Consider the following 20,993-nt stretch of genomic DNA (forward strand, 5'->3'; position numbering starts at 1 on the left):
CTCTAGACCATTCGATGGGTCCCAGGACCCTGAAATCCCCTGGTCAAAGGCCTAGGTTCAGGACTGACTCAGTCCTTTTTCCTGGGGCCTTTCAGGGGTAAACTAAGCCGCTGGTTTGAGAACACCTAGACCTAAGGTTAGGCATTGGGATGAAATGAAGCTCTGAAGTGAGAAAGAAAAAACGTGAGGGCCCACGTGGTTCCAATAATAAAAGGCAAGGGGCCTGAGAATTTAAAATTCAAACCTGGCCTTTCAGATCATCATGAAGGGATATTTATAAACTGGATTTATAACTTTTAAATACTCAGACATAGGATATGAGGGCCTTCACTTCTATTCTTTTTCAGGCCCCACAAATGTCAGGGATGATCCCACAGGAAGGCATCATGTACAGTTTTGGGAACCCAACCTTCTGAGACAAGTCCACCACCAAATGCTCCACTGTAATACTATAAGAAAACCATGCAAGAACTTTCCTCTTAAATGCTTTTTGTTTTTACAGATCTGCATATCCATAACAGTAACAAAAATATTCATTTTATTTCTATAAATACTTTAAAAACACTGTACTAGTTAAAAAGTTAAAATAAAATTCAAGGATTACTGCTGTTTACTGAGCTAGAACATACAGTAGGGATAAGATGCTAGAGCCCTTTTCTCCTCTGGATTACTTGGCTCCCTTTCCTTACCCAGCCTTCGAACATCCAGATTACAGAATTACTGCTTTAACATACTTAGTCAAACAAGATGAAGGAAACAGCCATGAGTCAAACTCATTTCCACTCTTCACTGGAACCAGTTTACTCACTGCCATGTATCACTGTGGCGGAATTTTCACTTCTTACAAGTGTCTAAACATTTTTAGTTTTGGGCATAAAGAACTGTGTTTTCAAAAAACAAATACTGGGACTTCCGGCGGTGAAGATGGCGACGGCGGTGTAGGTAAACGCGGTATTGCCTCCTCCCACAACCACATCAAAGTTACAACTACACCATCCTCGAGAACTGCCTGACATCGAGCTGAATGAAGTCCTACAACTAGGAAAATAAAGATCAGCCACACCAACACTGGTAGGAGGGGCTGGTCCCACACCCACGTGTGGCAGATAAAAATCAGGAGGACACCTCGGCTGGGAAGGTCCTCCCTGAGGACTGAGGGGTCCCGTCCCACACCAGGTGCCCCGCTCAGGGTTCCAGTGCCAGGAAGAGAATCCCCATAACTTCTGGCTGGAAAAACCAGCGGGAACTGAGGCAGAGGGAGGCTGAGGTGGCTGGAGCCCCAGGCAGCTTTTTTTTTTAAATCCTCACCCACCCGAGGACATTTTTGCATTTCAGATAGAGCAGGAGGGAGAGAGGGAGGCAGAGAGAGAGACACATCGATGTGAGAGAGACACATCGACTGGCTGCCACTCACACAACCTCCACCGGGGCTGGGGACAAACTGTAACCAAGGTACGTGCCCTTAGCGGGAACCCAACCCAGGTCTCTCTGGACCTCAGGCCGATGGTGAGGCAACCACCGAGCCAAACCAGCCAGGGTCCAGGCAGCTCCTCTTAAAGGGCCAGCAAACAGACTTACTCAGGCCCGCTCCCTCTGAGCTCAGAGGGGAGGCATCCTGAAAGGCATCAGATACATATGGGAAAGAACTGAGTTGTCTGGCATCTGGGTGAGAGCTGGAGAGGCAGCTTTCTCCTGGACAGACTGCTGGTGGAAGCCTTTGTTCTTTTGGTAAGCCCTTTCCCCGCCAGATCTAGAACCCCAACAAACTGGCTCACACTGTTTGCCCCACTGGTGATTCCCTGAGGCCCTGCCCCACCCAACTTTCAGGCCCACTCAAGCTGTTTCCAGTGGCTTTACCATAGGAATGGCCTGTATTGTCTCCAGCTCCAGATTTTCCTAAATTCTCTCAAATAAGCAGCATCTGGCCTCAGTGAGCCCCATTCCTCTAAGTGGCCTCAGGCCAGGCATTAGAAGCAGCCAGCCTTGGTTCACAACTTGGCTTTTCCTGGGCACCTCCAAGCCCAACACAAGCAGCAGCCATCTGCAGATCACTTTGTATCTTATGTCTGGTGGCCCCAGATAGAACACAGGCAGTGGCTGACCTTGCCCCAGAGCCAGCACACCCAGTGGACAGCTTTAGACCAAATCAAAGCACCACCACCCAACCACCTCCACAAGTGACACATTCAAGGAGTGGACTCAGTGCGTACTAGAGCCGTGCTGAAGTAAGTCTTGCTCTGTGTGGCGGGCCCTTGCACAGCTGATCCTCTAAGGTACACAGAGGTCAGAGATCAGTTACCACAGCCAGTCCTTGCAGCTGATCAGACTGAGTGAAATCCCTCCCACTGACATGCTAACCAATCAAAGACTCAACTACAACAGAAGGGTGTACAGTCCACACGAGGGGTGCACCTCGTGGGCCCAGCTGGGGTGACCAGGGAGGCTGTGTCAACTGGATCCTACAGGACACTTACTATAATAGGTCACCCTACGAAGCCTAGGAGACATAGCAACTCTACCTAAAACATAGAAACAATCATAGGGAAGCAGCCCAAATAAGGAGACAAAGAAACATGTCCCAAATGAAGAAACAGAACAAAACTTCAGGAAAAAAACTAAAGAAAATAGAGATAAGTAATCTAACAGATGCAGGGTTCAAAACACTGGTTATAAGGATGCTCAAGGAACTCAGTGAGGACCTCAAGAGCATAAAAAAGATCAGTCAGAAATGAAGGATGCACTAATTGAAATAAAGAATAATTTACAGGGAATCAATAGTAGAGTAGGTAAAGCTGAGAAGCAAACCATCAATTTGGAGTATAAAGAAGCAAAAAAACCACCCAATCAGAATGGCAAAAAGAAAAAAGAATTTAAAAAAATGAGGATAGTGTAAGGAGCCTCTGGGATAACTTCAAGCATACCAATATTCACATCACGGGGGTGCCACGAGGAGGAGAGAGAGAGCAAGAAATTGAAAACCTATTTGAAAAAATAATGACAGAAAACTTCCCTAACTTGGTGAAGAAAACAGACATACAAGTCCAGGAAGCAGAGTCCCAAACAAGATGAACCCAAAGAGGCCCACACCAAGACACATCATCAAAATGCAAAGGTTAAAACAAAGAGAGAATCTTAAAAGCAGCAAGAAAAAAGCTGATAGTTACCTACAAGGGAGCTTCCATAAGCTGATTTCTCAAAAGAAACTTTGCAGGCCAGAAGGAAGTGGTAAGAAATATTCAGAGTGATGAAAAGCAAGGACCTACAACCAAGGTTACTCTGTCCTACAAAACTATCATTTAGAATGGATGGAAATATAAAGTGTTTCCCAGACAAGAAAAAGCTAAAGGAGTTCATCACCACCAAGCCAGTATTATATGAAATGTTGAAGGGTCTTCTTGAAGAAGAACAACAGAAATATAAACAATAAAATGATAATACATATCTATCAATGACTGAATCTACAAACAAAATGAACAAGCAAAACAAAAACAGATTCATAGATACAGAGAACTTTCTGTTGTTTGTCAGATGGGAGGGGGTTGGAGGCATGGGTGAAAAAGGTTAAGGGATTAAGAAGTACAAATTGGTTGTTAGACTGACAAACCTCAAAGGGAAGAACTTCTATGCATATATGCATAACCAGTGGACACAGACAATACTGGAGAAGGCAGAAGGGGGGTGGGAGTGGGGCGGAGGAAGTCATGGGGGAAAAAAGCGGGGACATCTGTAATACACATTCAACAATAACATTTTTTTTTTTTTTAATGAATTTTTATTTATTTTTTTTGTTACAGACATTTTACCTTTTTACCCCGTTGGCACCCCCACCCCACCCCACCCCCACCCTGTCCCCGGCTTAGTTGTCCATGTCCATTGGTCATGCATACATGCATATAAGTTCTGTGGTTTATCTCTTCCCCCCCCCCATCCCCTCTTCTGAGGGATGTCAGTCTGTGCCCTACTTCCATGTGTCTGGGTCTACTGTATTCCTCAGACTGTTATGTTCATTATATTCCGTATATAAGTGAGATCATGTGGTATTTGTCTTTTTCTGCTTGGCTTCTTTCACTTAGGATAATACTTTCCAAGTCCCTCCATGTCGTCTCAAAGGATAAGAGATCTTTCTTTCTTACCGCTGCATAGTACTCCATTGTGTATATGTACCACAGCTTTTTTATCCATTCGTCTACTGGTGGACACTTGGGCTGTTTCCAGATTTTAGCTATTGTAAATAGTGCTGCTATGAACATGGGGGTACATATATCCTTCCTGATTGGTGTTTCAGGCTTCTTAGGGTATATTCCCAGCAGTGGGATCACTGGGTCAAATGGAAGTTCAATTTTTAATTTTTTGAGGTAGCACCATATTGTTTTCCATAGCGGCTGCACCAGTCTGCATTCCCACCAGCAGTGTATTAGAGTCCCCTTATCTCCACACCCTCGCCAACACTTGTTGTTTAACAATAACATTTTTTTCAAGTATTAGTTAAATGCATGATAATGAGTATTCAGTCACTGTGGAATATAAAATTCAATTTGGAAGAGTGTTATAATAGTTTTATATTTTGATATGCCAATATTTACAACATGCTGGAACTTTTATTCTTTTCAACTATTAAACTTACATTTAAAAATTAAAAACAAAAAATACTAAGACATGAAAAACACAACTTGAGAATTCTGCTTCCTTCTAAGGGTCTCTAAATAATGCCTGTAACTATTGTATTTGTGAAGCTGTATTTCTAGAAAGTTGGTACCTGGAAAGAATAAAATTTCATCTGAATAGAAATGGGGCTATTTACTGAGAGCAGCAACAGAAACCTGTTAAGAACAACCACCTGAAAAGCAAGTGAGGGGGTTCAAAAACACCCACAAGTCCAAGATTAGTATTTTGCTTTGTTGATTCCTACAAAACACTATTTGAATGCCAGTAAAAGGCACCATCGAGGTTGGGAGTTGAGAGAATGTTGCTATTGGTGTTGCTGTCAGTGTTTGCTAAAGGTTCCCTGTTTGCATATACTTGCACATCAGCCCTGACAGCTTCCTGGGAAGTCTGGCTTCAGAAGCCAGTCCTCCAATCATCATAAACTAGTTTTATGTGCACATTTTAAAAGAATTCAGAACTAATCGGAAGCTCAGAGAAATGAAGAACAAACAATCCATTAATATATTTTACTCTATTCAGAAGGCAGCATATCTCAGTTCCATACTTTAATAGGAAAATGGTTTTAAGGAATGAATTATATCTAATCTTTACTATGTGCCCCCAAGAACACAGTGCAAGCCTGTGTGCCCTCCAAGCTGCCAAATCAATACCTACTGACTAACATTAAATAATTTATTTAGACTTCATTGCTCAATTTTTTTTTCCCCATTGATTTTTAGAGAGAGTGGAAGGGAGGAAGGAGGGAGAGAGATGAGAGAGAGAGAGAAACATCGACATGAGAGAGACACAGATTAGTTGCCTCCCACATGACTCTGACTGAAGCCGGGGTCAAACGTGAAACCGAGGTATGTACCCTTGACCAGAAATCAAACCTGAGACTCTTTGGTCCTCGGGCTGACAAACTAACCGCTGAGCCAAACTGGCCAGGGCTCATTGCTCAATTTTTTTTTTTTTTATCCTCACCTGAGGATATTTTTCCATATTTTGTACAGATAGAGCGAGAGGGAGAGAGAGGAAGAGAGAGAGAGAGAAACATCGACGTGAAAGGGACACATCGAGTGGCTGCCACCCGCACGACCAACCAGGGCCGGGGACAAACTGCAACCGAGGTACGTGCCCTTAGCGGGAACCGAACCCGGGTCTCTCCGGACCGCAGGCCGACGCTCTAACCGCTGAGCCAAACCGGCCAGGGCTCATTGCTCAATTTTTAAGTTCACCTACCAACACCAACAGGTTTCAAAGTCAGAGACCATTAAAATTATCACTTTTGACTAGTTGTCTAACAGAAAGTCAGGAAAATCTCTCAGCTACAAAGGTACAGCTATGTCCTTTTAATATCCAAAGGGAAACATGTGCAGATCAACAAGTAGTTCTCTTCCTACTTAAGTGTCCCTCAATATTAATCACAATCAAGCACATCAAATCTACTAGCATGCAGCACACACTTTTGTCTTAGTACATTTATCAAAGAAATTTCTCACCCTAAATATTAAACATAGGAACTACATCCAGCATGAGATGTTTCCAATGTAATCCTCTTTCTTTGTTCCCCAGAAAGAAAGAAGGCTGACCCTTAAGGAAGAATGCAGGAAGAGAAAAAAAGGGTAAAGGAGAAAAAAGGAAGAGAAGAGAGAGAAGGAATTGAAAGTAACAAGGGTGAGCAAAACAGCTGACAAGTGAGCATCTGGCCTGACAGGAGGAACTGAACACAAAGTCTGTGGAGTGGTGCTGCAGTAGGAGGGAGGGGTACCAGTCTCAAATGGGGGCGGGGCAGGGGCAGGAAAGGAGAAGAATTGAGGACAATCCTGTTAGGAATGAGGTTGTAACTAACCAAAGGACTGCTTCTGGATGCTTCTCTATTTAGTCATTGTCTGCTCTATTCTCCCTAGGGCAAAAATGTCACTAGTTTAGTTTAAAATTTCTCTAAGTAAGGTCAGACTAGGATACTACCAGATTTATCAAAACATCCCCAGCCAAGGCATCCAATTCAGCAGTCTCAGACCCATCCAATATGGTTTGGTGATAATCCCCAGGGCAGAGGATCCCTGGGGAGGAGGCTGGGCCTGGGTTTCGGGCTGGACTATAACTCAGAGACCTTTCAAATCCTGATAACTGTGGTATAAACACAAGTGATTATTTCAATTTTCTCTAAAGATTATTTTTTCAGGGCAGCCCAATAAACCCAATAATGCTCAGATTTACTAGAAAAAATTTTATTCATTTCCCCATACACCAGAAAGAAAGCTAATAATGTCCCACTGAGAGTGCTGTCAGGCCAAATCCTCCACTGCTGAATGCACTAGCAGGATAAATCTCCCTTCACTTGCCATTCCACCATCCACTTGAGGACAAGGCCCTGGGGACTGCTCCAGATTACCCCTCCACACACGGTGTCACAGGCACAAGCCCGAGTGGCCCAATCAGTGCCAAGAAAAGAACAAACTAAAAGAGATTAATTCACAGATGTTCATGCATTTCACATACACTGTGCCCCATGGTCCGTTGCTAGGGCAACGGGAGACCACCAGTGCGCGCTTTATTGGCTTTATGAAGTGCGTCGCGGGGACTATAGTCCGAGAAATGCTGCATAATAATAGTGTAGCTTTTCTGAAGCCTTGTTTTGTGTTTATCCACATTTAACCTTCTGAGTATTATAAAGAGCATCGTTATGCATAGCCTTCAAACACCCTACCACCACCGCCACCACCACTACCTCTTCCTTCTCCTCCTCCTCCAAACTGCCTCAACTTCCTATCTAGAAACATTAAAATGCATCTCCTGGGGGTTCATTTTGGGAAGTTCCATGTTAAACTGCTCAACCAGTTCCACAAGGGGAAAAAAACCTACAACCATTTAAAGATTGCTGTATTAGTGCAGCCAACCGTATACACCATGCCTGAGCAGTATAGAAGCTACAAAACTGAAATACACACACATGGCCCTTATTTTCTAGGCAGCGGGACCTTGCTTTACAATATTGGTAGTCAGTTTTCACCAGATGGAACAGAACCAGCAAGCTTATCAGGCCCACGTCGCTCCCCATCCAACAGCACTTCCTGCAATGACAGGAATGTTCATATCTGCATTGGTATACATATGGCAGTCACCACAGCCACATGTGGCTGCTGAGCACTTGAAATGTGGCTAATGCAACTGAGAAACTGGATTTTCAGATTTTATTTCATTTAAACTAATTTAAATTTAAATAGCTTCATGTGGCCAGTAGATACCATATTGCGTAGCACAGTTTTAGAGGCTTACCAAGACAACTATGCCGGTTTTTAAAAGTTCATAAAAAGCTGTGTCTCCATGCTTTTATAGTTTCTGCTTAATTCATAAAAATGTAACTCCAAGTAAACGTACACAGAACAGTACTCAGGACAGCGGCTACTGCTGCTCACTCTGCCAGCTCCAAACAGCTCTCAGCACTAGGCCTCAGCAGCCTGGTTCTTTGTCCAAAAGGCCCAGGGATGAAGGCTGATTTCCCCGCCTCCCCTCCCCTGCTCCACCCAGGGTGGGAGGTTAAAATCACAAATGTCACAACTCTCAGAGCAGTAGCACAGATCAAGTGTTAGTCTGAAGGGGTGGGGTGGCTGAGGGGGAGAATACAAGCTGACAGGGCAAAGGAGGATCTGGAATGAAGAGAAAAATGAAACCAGTGAATAGATCAGTAGAAGCAACAGCTTACATTCAGGTTCACAGGAGAAAGAACACACCAAGACAATCATTTCCTGGGAAAAGCTCAGGCCTAATGAGAATTTACTCTGCTCCTTTATGTGACAACCAGCCCTTTTGTGGCATGGGCTTCCTGACTGACAGGAACTCAGGGCCCCTTAATAGGATTTCCATATTATTTCCAACACCTGCCCAGAAGTTATTTGTTTACATTGAAGGAGGCAAGATTCTCAAATCAGACATCTGCTTCTAGTTCAGGCATATCTTAGGAAACCATCTAGAAAGCAGCTTTGTTACCATGGTGACATTTTTATTTTCCTCCTTTAGTTGGCTCAAAACATTAGCATTTCCAATTTTATTTTGTTTTTCAAAAGGCCAAATGTCGCTCAAGAAAACAGAAGTTTAAAGAAAGATAAATGAATGGAATACTTGAAAATTTCTAATAATTAAAATGACCATAAGGAAGAATAAATAAAAATGAGGTGGTATTATATTGCTTCTCTCATTGGGTGGCATCACTAACCTGTTTACTTCCCCACCTCATAGGTCCTTACATTCAAGCATTCAGCAACTTGAAAAGTACCGATTTTGGAAAAATAGTTCAAGAATCCTTAGAGTGTGATACAATTAATTAATGAGTCATTTCCATAAAAACGAATTCCTCAAGTTCACCCTATTGCCACATCTTAGAAAGTTCACTTACAATACTTAAGCCATTTTACAGTCCACCTCACTGACTGCAATTCAGTCAAGGAGAGGGTGGTGAAGGACAGAAAAGAGGAAGCTTTTCATGAACATTTAGTGGTTGAAAGGGGATGGAATATCAAAGTGTGAGGGAAGAAAGGCAGACTGTGCATGAGTGGGTTACGTACATGTGCATGTTGTTGTTTTACTGGTTCTCGGGAAGCAAAACTGGAGGCATCACAGAACCTAGGGGACCGGCGGTTTGGCCACCAGTGACAACGATCACACATAAACACAAATTAAACGTATAGTACTAATACTTGAAGCTTAAAATGTTTTTTAAAGCTGTAGAATTTATTACATACAGAAATAAATGGATTGGTGCTGAATAATGAATCTGATCAACTTAAAGTAATACTTTATTCAATATTTAGGTCAATTCTAAGATTTAAAGTTTTTATTTGCCATATCTAAGCAGCATTATTCAATCTTGAAATATGATTTTATTACTTCCATTTAAGAGCAAGCTTATTTAAAAGAATTACACAGAAAGTATTACTCAGCAAACTTCTTTCTAGTCCTCTTTCATGAAGCCAGAATTCTGTTCAATCCTGTCCCAAGGCAGTTACCATGGTAACAATTTGATATGACTCTTCTTCATGTCCACAATTATAACTCTTATTAGTATTGGCCTCCGCATATAGAGTCTTTAACCCAGAATATATCGGAATTACTTTAAACCACTGTAGAACAAAATATATAAGTTGGATAGAGGTAGTTGTTGCAGCAAAAATGATTCAAGAATGTAAGAAGTGAGAGTAATAAGCTTCCCCCTGGGTGATTTTATGATTTTTCCAGAATGGGTTATGGGAAAGTGTTAGTATAAGAATACAGAAAAGGTGAACAATTCTTTTGGAAGAATTATCTACATTTTGAAAAGCAAATGTGAAATTCAAGTGCTAGTTATATAGAAACTTTATGGTGTAATATTTTTGCAAGAGATGAAATGCATTCTAATTAAGAAAATTAAAAACATTAAACATCAGGATGAAAACGGTTCTTGTAAGAGTGTCTGTTTATGGAGGAAAATAATTAAACCAACCTTGCCAAAAATCAGCTGGAAAAGGCAGACCTCACAACCAGCCCGCCCCTGTTAATTAATATTTGTTCTGCTTTGGCGACTGGTGCAGGAGGGTGCAACAAACGAGCACTTCTCCCCCAATCACATCATTAAGCCATTCACACTCACCATTTGCGGACCAGCTATGCCCTAAAGATATTTATTCATCTGTTCCACAAACAAACAATTATAACATATTTTCTGGAATTAAAGTACCTGTTACATTTCACAAAGCTTACAGGCCTAGAGGCAGGTATCAATTAATACTGAACACGAATACTGCATCATAAACCCATAGCATAAAACTTCGTGATTATTCTTTGATAAGGTAACTAAATAGTAAAACACATGACAGAAACAAATGCCTCAACAATGAAAAAGCAACAGTAGTGTGGAAAGATTTAACTCCAAATTACCACCTCATTTTGGAAAACTGAAGGAGTTAAACATTAAATGCTTAAAAGGCATAATTTCAAACATTAAATATTTTCCTACAACCCAACACCCAAAATGAAATATAATTACCACTGTGCTATTTGGCTAATAGTATGGCCAACTTTATTGCTGAAACACACCCTTTGGTATGAGATTTTTATTGTAAAATTCATTTCTAGGATGGGATTGAATAACATAAGAAAACATCTACCTTCCAAATGCCTTAAAAAATGCCTAGTGTAGTAGCTTTGAGACCCAGGAAGTTGTGACTTGCCCAGTGACACACAGCTTGCCTAGAGGGAAAGAAATGATTTCTAGCACAGACTCAGGAATTTCCTAATTCTATGACTATTCCCTTCTCAAACTAATCCTTGATAATTTATCCTTCGATGCATTTACACTAAGAAGATTGATTCTTGGCCTGATGGAGCTAAAAATTTAGTGGGAGAGAACTTTTACTCTGTGGTAAATGGGCACCAAGACACCACCTATAAGAAAATAATTTTACTTAATATAATGTAAGTATTAAAAACCCTACTTAAAAATGTACTTTAAAAGCATATCTTAAACCATACTTATGTTTGGAAAGTGGAGCTGAATCAAACACATCCTAGTTTGTATGGAAAGGTTAAAGGATGAAAAAGAATTATATGATCAGCATACATTTCTAGACATTTTACTCCCTTAGTTATTGGTCAAGTTCATTAAACTGTTTCTCACCAGAATATACATGCAAATCTAGACTTAGGTCTTCTACCCACATGGCTATCCCTTGCCCACTGGCCCCCGCTTCCTCCTCAAATGGTTTCTTTTGATACTCTCCCACAGAGTCCATGCCAAGGGGTTAAACATATTAAAGGCACACTCTTTTTCAGAATAATATTCCTTTGAGACAGGAAAAATGGGGGTGGGTGGACCAAGTCAACAGGTCACACAAGATCCTGGAATACAACCATGACTGTTACATCTTGATTTAGAAAGTGAAGAGGGAAACAGAAGTAATCCTTCTGTTAATTAAGGCTAAAAACCCACTTTCACCTGTAACACCCAACTAATGAGAGCAAAAGTTCTTTCTTAGTCTGAATCATACACTTCAATTTGAATATAAAAAACAGCTTTAGTCTAATTCCCCACTGATAAACCTTTATTGCCAACAGAAATTAACTGAAGAGACACAAAGAAAAGGAATGCATGTTTTAGTCATCTACATAGACTATTATGCCAAAATATAGCTGGGGCAGCATAAACAGACATTGCCTTAGAACAAGTAATGTTTAGATCATTATGAGAACTCTGAAACATATACAAAGAATTCACATAGGAGGGGGGAAAAGTTTGGTATACACACTCATAGAAAAGTATTCAGCTTGAAAAAATAACTATATACAAGTAAGGCAAAAGTAGGTTTACCATTGAGTACATGAAACACAAAGTTTATTCTTGTATTATTATTAATTCTTGTATTATTTTCCTTATGAACAACTTAAAACCTATTTTTGCCCCACGCTGTATTTTAATTTTTTAAAGTACACCATTCATACTATACTAGCAAAAATAACAAAAACTATAAAGTTCAATATTGGTGGATTGTGTGGAAACATACTCAAACATTGCATGCAGCATTTTGAAATGGTAGTATTTCTGGAGATAAATTTGACAATGTATAAGTCACTAAAAATGATCATATTCATTGATGACCATACAGCATTTTGGGGAAGATATTCCGATGAAATAATACAAGTTAACACCACTTTTGAGGTTAAAAAAAAATGTCCTTACACTATTTTTACAAATGAAACATGGCAAATCCTCAAACCTGACTTGAGGAGGTTATTGCGTTCAGGTGGATTATGTAGATACATACAAAGGGCTTATGAAGTAATAAAGCCCAAAATATATTAAGTTGGGAGAGGCCAGGGAGGTAACCAATAGCTGGCGATAGGGAAATTTGCTTTTTATAGTGAAGCTGGTCTTGATTTTGATGCCTATTTTATGCTAGAAGGTATGAGAACTGTGCAGACATTAGGTCGAGGGGGGGAGGAGGTAATTAATTAGACTAATTTCTCAACTTCAAATTCCTACCAAGTTTTAGGCAATTCATCCTTCACAGCTCTGAATCATTACCCTCACTCCAGCAATGAAAACTGGCAATGATATGAGAACCCCTTTCCTCAAGCAGCTGGTAATGTGCTGGAATGTCCTCTCTGCCCCACTTTGTGGCCAACCAACTTCTTACCTCCCAGCCCTCAGGAGGAGTGATGGGTAGGGGAGAAGGGCCCATCACCTCAGAACACATTTCCTCGATTTCACTTGTATCTTTTCATGGAATGAGAGAAATAGTTCTGAACACTCCAGAAGGCTGGGAGAAAGCCCCCACCCAGAAAAGAGAAGTGGGAACCTATTTGGAGGCCTTTTACGGCCTTGGGTTTTCCATCCTACCACTAAGCATGAGGATGGGTCATGGTCTGTTTCTTGCCATTTCCAGCCCCCAAATCTGGGGCTTACTGTTGGGCACACAGAGTCACTGGACAGACAAGGACAAGCAGGTATCAACAGTCGTAGAACACACACCATTCTGGTTTCTCATCACCAAATAAGTTGATTCTTGGGCTCCCCTACAGTGCTTTCTCCTTTAGGTCCATATTTACATTCTCCACTACTGTTGAAAAACTTCACATACAGGTCTGCAAATAAGAGGCTTAGGAATGAACTTGGCTACTGGAGACACAGAAAACAAGATCGATAAAGCCAATAGCATGTGGTTAATAATGTCCACTGAACTTCCAAGGAGGAAAAAAAAGGAGGAAAAAACCCGGCACTTTAATAGGAGAATTTCTTTCATTGTGACACCTAAAGGTAAAGCACTTTAATTACCTGAATCTTTACATTAAGTTTAAATTTATATTTTATGAGCTATTCTGAAATCTACCCTGTTTAATAATCTGTAACATCCAGAAAACATTTTAAGGTGTCTTTCACAATTAAACCTATCCACAACCTTGCATAAATCAAAATTTTGCTACCCTATCACAATGTTACACTGGGGCTGTATAACACTGCCCACATCCTCATTACATGCAACACTAATTACTACCAGCAGATTCAGAATTTTCTGCACATTAGAGGCTTTTAGAGGAGCTATAAAAAATTTCAGGCACCATTAATTTAAATTTGTATTGAAATTTCCTTTTGACAGATGGCCAAAAATTACTTATTATTTAGAGTACCAGAGCTGCCTGTTTGCACATTAGAAGAGGAAAGGGAAAATTAAAAGCAAGAAGGAAATTTATGTCACGTTCATTACCTGTTAAATGTTAAGAAGCATTATCCTGCATGAATAAATTATTTCATACTAGCCTGACTCCAGCTGCAGGCAACTAGCTGGTAAAAACCATCTCAAGTCACACAGCAGACAATCATAAAAAACCTCTCTTAACCAGGAACCACTTACAGGAGGACGAAGACAATAGATGGAACATGCAACTAACTGCTTCTCTGAGCATCACAGAACACAGAGACGAATATTAGCAAACTATTTCACCTTGCAAAGCCACAGGACGCCCCCAAACATGACACAACTTGGAATGTGAGAATGGTATTCCCCCCTCCAAAATCTATTTCTAGCTACCATTCCATAATAAATCAAGCCAAAATCATCCACCTCTATTTCTTTTTTGTTTTTCCCCTAGCTTCTAGCTATATAGAAACTCACTCCCAGATTCGTACTGAATGATTATAGATGATTTCAAAATACACCCTACTCTGGCCTGAGAGAATACAAAATGTAATTAACACAAACACTGTAAATATTTTCAGTCTTCTGGGAGTAGGGTAGGAGAAGAGGCTTTTAAGTTCACTGGCCTGCCTAAAGGTATGTATTTATCATAAGAAGGCAGGGAATGTTTATATTATGGCCTCAGAATAACTAGACAGGCTTTCCAACGGCTGCTATCAGCTAATCCTGGTCAATGCATTTACTTACTTCTTCCTAAATACACATGGGTGGAACACTTAGTACACTCTAAGAATGGATTAGGTATTCATATGCATATTGTACAACAAAATATGCAACTGTAAGTGCATAATTAAATAATTCAATGTGTGCAGTTCCAATTGTAAATGCTGACCTTTCTATGTGTGTGCAGATGCCCTTTCAAATTACAAAGATTCTTGAAAGGTAAAACAGATTAATTTTTATTTTCCATTATTTAAGGGCTTTGGGGAAAAAAGTCACTTCCCTTGATTGTAAAAGGACAGGAATAAAGAGGCCTTCAAAGTGACAGCACAGGTGGTTCCAGGGGAAGATTTTAATCTTTATACAGAACTTCATTAAAAACTGCCAGAGATCTAACTGCCTGTAACTCCAAAACATTCGGCTGTGAAATACAAGAAAAGGAACTGAAGCATCTGTACTTTGGCTAATGCTTGAGACCTGTCCTTTCCTTCCTAATCTATACAAAAACACAATGGCATACATAATACAATTATGCATAATCAGCAGCATATTTACACTGTGTCTGGCTCAAAAGTGATCAAGCAATTTTCATCATATTTTACTCTCTTCCTGCCACGGTAGCCTGTTTTTGTTATTTGCTCACTATATAAATTCAGACATCCTTAGCATATCCCATTCTGGTGTTACACAAGCATATCCAAATCATTAGGCTTTCAACACTCTCCCTCTTTCCTGAAAACCTGTCTAATAAAGAGATACAGAAGGCAGATAAGGCAGATGCAAAACTTGAGAATAACTTGCTCTACTGGAAACCAAGATATTATTTAATTAAAAATAATTATCTCTGGTGAAAAAAAATGCTTTTAAACAAATGTTTTGATAAAGAGTTTTGTAGGATAAAATTATTTCCCAAAATATGAGACTAATGTGTATTTTCTGATAAACTAATTTATTTACTTCCTTTTCTTATTATTTATTTATCTTATATCCATAGCCTGAAGAAAAGCAGTTTATTTTTTTTCACATGGCAAGACATAATAAAATGAGCAATGCAAGCCAGATCTTATAATTCAATCTTGGTCTACAAATCTAATTCTGATCGAGAAATGGAAACAGTATTTTTAAAAAATCTCAACCACACAACTGAAAGTAATCCAAAAAATGCAGTTACCTACCATTTGGGAAGGCCCACCAAATCATTCTCTAAATCTCAAAGAATCCATTACTAGATATACTAAGATCACTCTGAGCCCCTTAAAGCCATTCCTTCACCTGTGAATTTGAGTCCTACCTTGATGGAGTCTCTGTCTACAGGCAAAACAGCAACAACACACGCAGATCAAGTGGTGGAAAGGGAAAAAGAAAAGTACTAGTTAGTTTACATAAAATCATACATGCATCAAACCTGATCACTGCTAAATAATAAATGGCACAGAGGTCACCTTTGCTGTGAAGCTTATCAATATCAATACTACTAGGCCAGATTCACAAAGGCCAATCTACCTTTGACACAATTTTTAAAACCCAAGCTGGATATCCCTATTACTCACATTCCTTATCAACTTCCCCACTTATAAAAGTGCTTATAATCATGCCTCAGCTCTGAACCATAGCATTAAGATAACTAGATGACAAATATTATATGCTTCCAACATCAGAGATGGGAAATTTATTTTCTGTGATAAGTATCTCTTACCCAGGATTATAATTCGTGGTAATGACACTGCAACAGGAGTAGATAAAAGGTTTTAATTAGGAGCCACACCCTTCCAACCAATGAACCACCCATGTGCTAAGTAAATTCCCACAAAGGAATGCTAGGGAAGACCTTTTCATTTTCTTTTCTGCCATTAACTAATAAAGATTATTAGTAAGCATCATGCAAACATAGTCACATCAAAAGTTCTCTGCACCACCATCTACTTTAGTGGAGGGAGGAAACCAACCTTGAAGGAGCAGAACTAGCCTTTAAATCAATTATGTTGCACAAACAATTGTTTTCTTATAGGAAGAAATTAGTTAATTTCATGCTTGTAATCAGACTGGGTGAGAGAGGTAGTTAAACCAACTAATCTGGGTTATATTTTCTCAATTACTAAGGCTAAAAAAAATTGTTTTCTTACCTTTGAGATTTTTACTGCACTACATAGGCTGATCTGATTTATAAATAATAATTGATTCTGTCAAACTATAAAGTGAGCCTTTATCAGTAAGTCTTTACCCAAAATAGATTTTATCAAAATTAGCTATTAATGACACTCACTATTTCAAACACAGAGCATTGTGGGATTTCATTACTGATTTAGACTCGGGGAACATAGGAGGTAGTAGCAAGGGATCAAAGGCAATAACCAGGAAACAAAACCCCTTGCCTTTGAGGAGTGCATTAATTTTTGCCAACCATTAGGGTATCATTTGGCAAAAGACTGCTTCAAATAATTAATTTACCTTCCAGCAGAAATCCTTTGTTTAGTCAATGGCAAAATTAAATCCAGACAGAGACAGAACAAACAATGGCATCAGCAGCAGGTAGGTAATATCAGGTTGACATCCCAAGAGACTCGCTCACCTCTTTGGTGATCATTGTCATGGTGCTTCTTCTCATCTTTAATTGGAAGGTGGGACTGGCCTCCCAGGGCACTGGATAGGGCCAGAAGACCGGCACTGCTACCAATGGGTGGAATGGCAGGAGGCTGAAGCCCCGAAGGGTGTGGGGTCAGAGGCACAGGCAGACCATGTCCATGTGATAAATGCTGGGCCTGGAGTTGTTGCTGCTGTGAGAAATGAGACAAAGATATTGAACGTGTTCCCTATATCTGTACCCCCCCCCCCCAAATAAAAGGAGAGAAAAGACATACAATGAGATCATGAAAAACCCAGCACACATGAAGGAAAGATTTAAAATATATATGGAGGTGATGTGATGTGTGTGTGTGTGTGTGTGTTTAAAAGAGAAAGGAGGGAGATATACAATGGAGAAATGCTATTTTTTTTTACTTAGATTTAAGGGTTTTGCAATGCGCTGTAAATAACAATTTTTAAATAGTGAAATTAAGTAACTTTTATTAGCTGAAATTCAGCTTTCTTTAATAAAGCATCTGTATTCTGTTCTCCAAAACATAAGGCCGTACTGTCATGCATTTCTAATCAAAACACATACGTGACTAACTGTTAAAGCAGTTATGTTGAACAAAAAAAGCTGAAAATTGAGAAAATTAGTGCTAAACAGTTCTCCCAGAACCGCTGCACAGCATGCAGCGAGAGTTAATTTGAAAGAGAAAACCTGAATTAACAACCCAGAGAAGGAAACTGGTTGCAGCCACCGTTTTAAGCCCCTTTAAGTGTCCTCAGCGGTACTTGAGCAAATTACTAAAGAAAATCTAATGTAGCAAGGCTTGGGTCCTCCTGTAGGCTTGCTCAATAATGCTGAAATAATTGGGCACTCTGTGCACGTTTAGTGATGCTCGAATGAAAAGCTAGAGGCCTGCCCTTGTACTCTTCTCCAGCAGCCGCCTCTGTGTTGTGACAGGTTTATCTGAGTGGGACTGTGATGCATGCACCAGTAACTGTGCTGACAAGAGTTTAAAGTCATTTTTACCAGCACACTGGCAACACATGGAGAAAGCTCTCCAGAGGCTGGAATGGGAATGCTTGACCTCAGCAGAGGCTGCATCAAGCTTGGCTGTGGGCAGGCCTTGATGCCTTTCAGTGCAAGGGGGTGGGGGAGATAACAGGAGGATGCTGAGTTAATGTGTCCCTCAACAGAAATCCCTTCAACTTGAGACCCTGTTTAATAATGTTCTATGAGAACAAGTGCTGAGAAATTCTCTAACTTCTGTAGTGATTACATTTTAATTAATACCTTTAAGTAAATCACTTGTCAGGCCCATCCTATGATAGCCCAATAGTCTCTTCTATAATTTTCTAAGCAGGATTTCACAAAATAACTTACTAAAAATGTGCGGGGTGACAAATTCTGCTCCTCTTCACTGGTAAGGATACTGACATGCTTTTATTTTTAAAGAAAGTACTTCAAAGACAAAAGTGAAAACTTCTTTCTGCTCCTCTAATTCCTTTTATTTCCCTCCTCGCCCCTCGACATGACTTCCTACTTCAGACTAGAAAAGTCAAAGCATAGCACTAATTACTGGCTCTTTTCTCCAACTGACCTGCACCTATACTCTGGCTACGTGCACTTAAAATGTTGTAATAAAGTACTAACACTTTAAAGGCACATTGACATACAGAGTATCAGTGCCGAGATCCAGATATGCGCCCAGCAATGCCCACGCCCAAGTCCTGCCAAAGCATTGCCTACCTGCCTAGTTCAAAATAATGCATTTCTTCATTTGTGTGGCCAAAATCATGTTCATAATTTTTTATGTACTGTTATTTAGTTGTGACCAAAAAGTATGAGCACACAATCACATTTTCTAAATGTGTTGAAAATAATGTCTACGAATAAAACAAGGCCTTCAGGTAAATATATGGCAAATTTATTTCAAGACCTTGTTCAACTGAAATTGTCAGAAAATTGCTCCAATTCTTTCTCCTCTAAATCCCCTAATACTTTGTGAGTATGGGTTGGGCACGAAGCTACTTTCTATCTCCAATCAGAGCTCAACTGGCAGGCATTTATTAAGACCCTGTGTGTATGTCTCTCTCATACCTTTCCTAGACTGTAAAGCTCTGTGAGAATCTACACCTGACATAAACCCTGAGTTAACTAAAAGGCACTGAGACGCTCACATAATATCTGAGCAATTTAAACATATATGTCTATTTCTTTACACATTAAGAAAAGAAAAATTAAAAACAAAACAAACAAACAAAAAAAACCCAACCTCAGCCAAAAGCAATAGCTTTAGAGATGCAGGTTTCACTTTTATTTTTCTCTTACAGGACAAAAGATAAGCACCAACAGCCCCATTTTTCCATCTGACCAGAAACTTTTCAAAGGCAGAAAATACAGCCCTAGTCTTCCTGTTACACATGCCATTCATAGAGAAGACTTTCTGGGATCCTCACTTGTGTTCTATTCCACCTCAAAACAGCTCTCACACTACCTTACCCTCTTGTTCCCCTGTGCCTTGAGGAGGAGGGGCCCCTTTCCCACCCAGGCTGTCCCCTTCAGCACCTCCACAAGGAGCATCATCTTTCTTTCCTTGTTGTTTCACTGCTGGGTCAATTCTACATCTCTCCTCCATCTTCAATGGTTCTGTCACTGATTACTGTCCTTCTGCTTGCAAGTTTAATACCAGGGTCCCTAATACGTTGCTTAAGATAGATGAACTGCCTATCTAATGCCAAAAGAACTATAGGTATCATTTTTTCAGGAGAGGGAAAAATAACATTATATTTTAATCACTTTTTATGTCCTCCACTGCCCCTAACAGTGCCTTATATATTAATTGGCACTAGATAAATGCTTTTAAAATTAATTAAAATCTTATTTTGCCCTCTTTAGCTACTGCCGTGTGTGTGTGTGTACAAACATATATATCCTTGTCTTCGCACAGCCAAACTTCTTATAACAGCAGATTTGCTGTCTCTACTTCTCAATAACCCCCTTCTGGGTACACACACACACACACACACACTCTCTCTCTCTCTCTCTCTCTCTCTCTCTCCTTGCTCTTTAATCCCCTGTAATCTAGATTCCAGGCTCACCATTCTCATAAAACCAATGACCATTCAGACAGCAAGTATTTCAAGATTTCGGTTTCTCTCTCTGACCAATCTGAGCATCCACGTCCTCCCTGTGACACTCTCCTCCATCTGCCTCAGGGGCACTGCTGTCACCAAGGCGGCACTTACCCTCTCTGTCTGCGTTCCTTAGGTCCCCTTCCCTTGCTCACTAACAAGGAAGAGTCCTAAACCGTTTGCTCCTCTCCTGTGCTCCAGTATCCCTGGTCTAACTTCTTGCCAGATAGTTCTACTTGGCAGTAAAACATTTCCAAAAATGAAAATATTTAACACAAATCTCCTAGTAACTGCCACTGGGTCAAGAGTTCTATCGGTCACCATCAACTGGTTTTTCTTCTGTGCTCCTCTATACATAATCACCGACTCCTGTCAATTCTCAAATAACCCTTTTATTTCTACTGCCACCATACTAGTCAGACCCTTATCACCATAGTTTCCACAGGTTCCTTAGCTCACTTCCATTCCGATGAACTCATCCTGCATCACCATGGTTAATTTCTTTTTCAAAATTCATGCCATCTCCTGCCTCTTAGACTAACCTCTCCATCACTTCCATGAGTTAAGCTGCACTCACCCAGCCCAGCCCAGCTCCTGTTCCACCTGTTCTGCAAAGACTTCCCCAAACACCCCAAGTGTCTCTATCTTACAGGACTCCCTGTATATCTCACTGGTATAGGCTGCCTTGTAAAGGGACATTTATTCATCTTTTTATGAATAAGAAGACCTGACTTTCCAATGAGTTTGCAAGACTCT

At 40.2% G+C, this 20,993-nt stretch overlaps 1 protein-coding gene across 6 annotated transcripts in view; it reads right to left on the reverse strand.

Moving 5' to 3' along the window:
* LOC118630279 (transducin-like enhancer protein 4) overlaps positions 1–20,993 on the reverse strand; it is a 143,927-nt gene that overhangs the window by 53,589 nt on the left and 69,345 nt on the right. For 3 of the 6 annotated variants that reach the window (XM_036262110.1, XM_036262112.1, XM_036262108.1), the window contains 2 exons: positions 17,104–17,305; positions 15,826–15,842 (listed from right to left, as the gene is read on the reverse strand). In XM_036262110.1, coding sequence (XP_036118003.1) covers positions 15,826–15,842; positions 17,104–17,305 — 219 coding nt within the window. Of the gene's footprint in view, positions 1–15,825; positions 15,843–17,103; positions 17,309–20,993 lie in introns of all 6 variants that reach the window. The other 3 variants (XM_036262109.1, XM_036262111.1, XM_036262106.1) reach the window with 1 other exon arrangement.

The sequence above is a fragment of the Molossus molossus genome, unplaced genomic scaffold (genome assembly GCF_014108415.1).
Source record: "Molossus molossus isolate mMolMol1 unplaced genomic scaffold, mMolMol1.p scaffold_m16_p_14, whole genome shotgun sequence".
Lineage (NCBI taxonomy): Eukaryota > Metazoa > Chordata > Mammalia > Chiroptera > Molossidae > Molossus > Molossus molossus.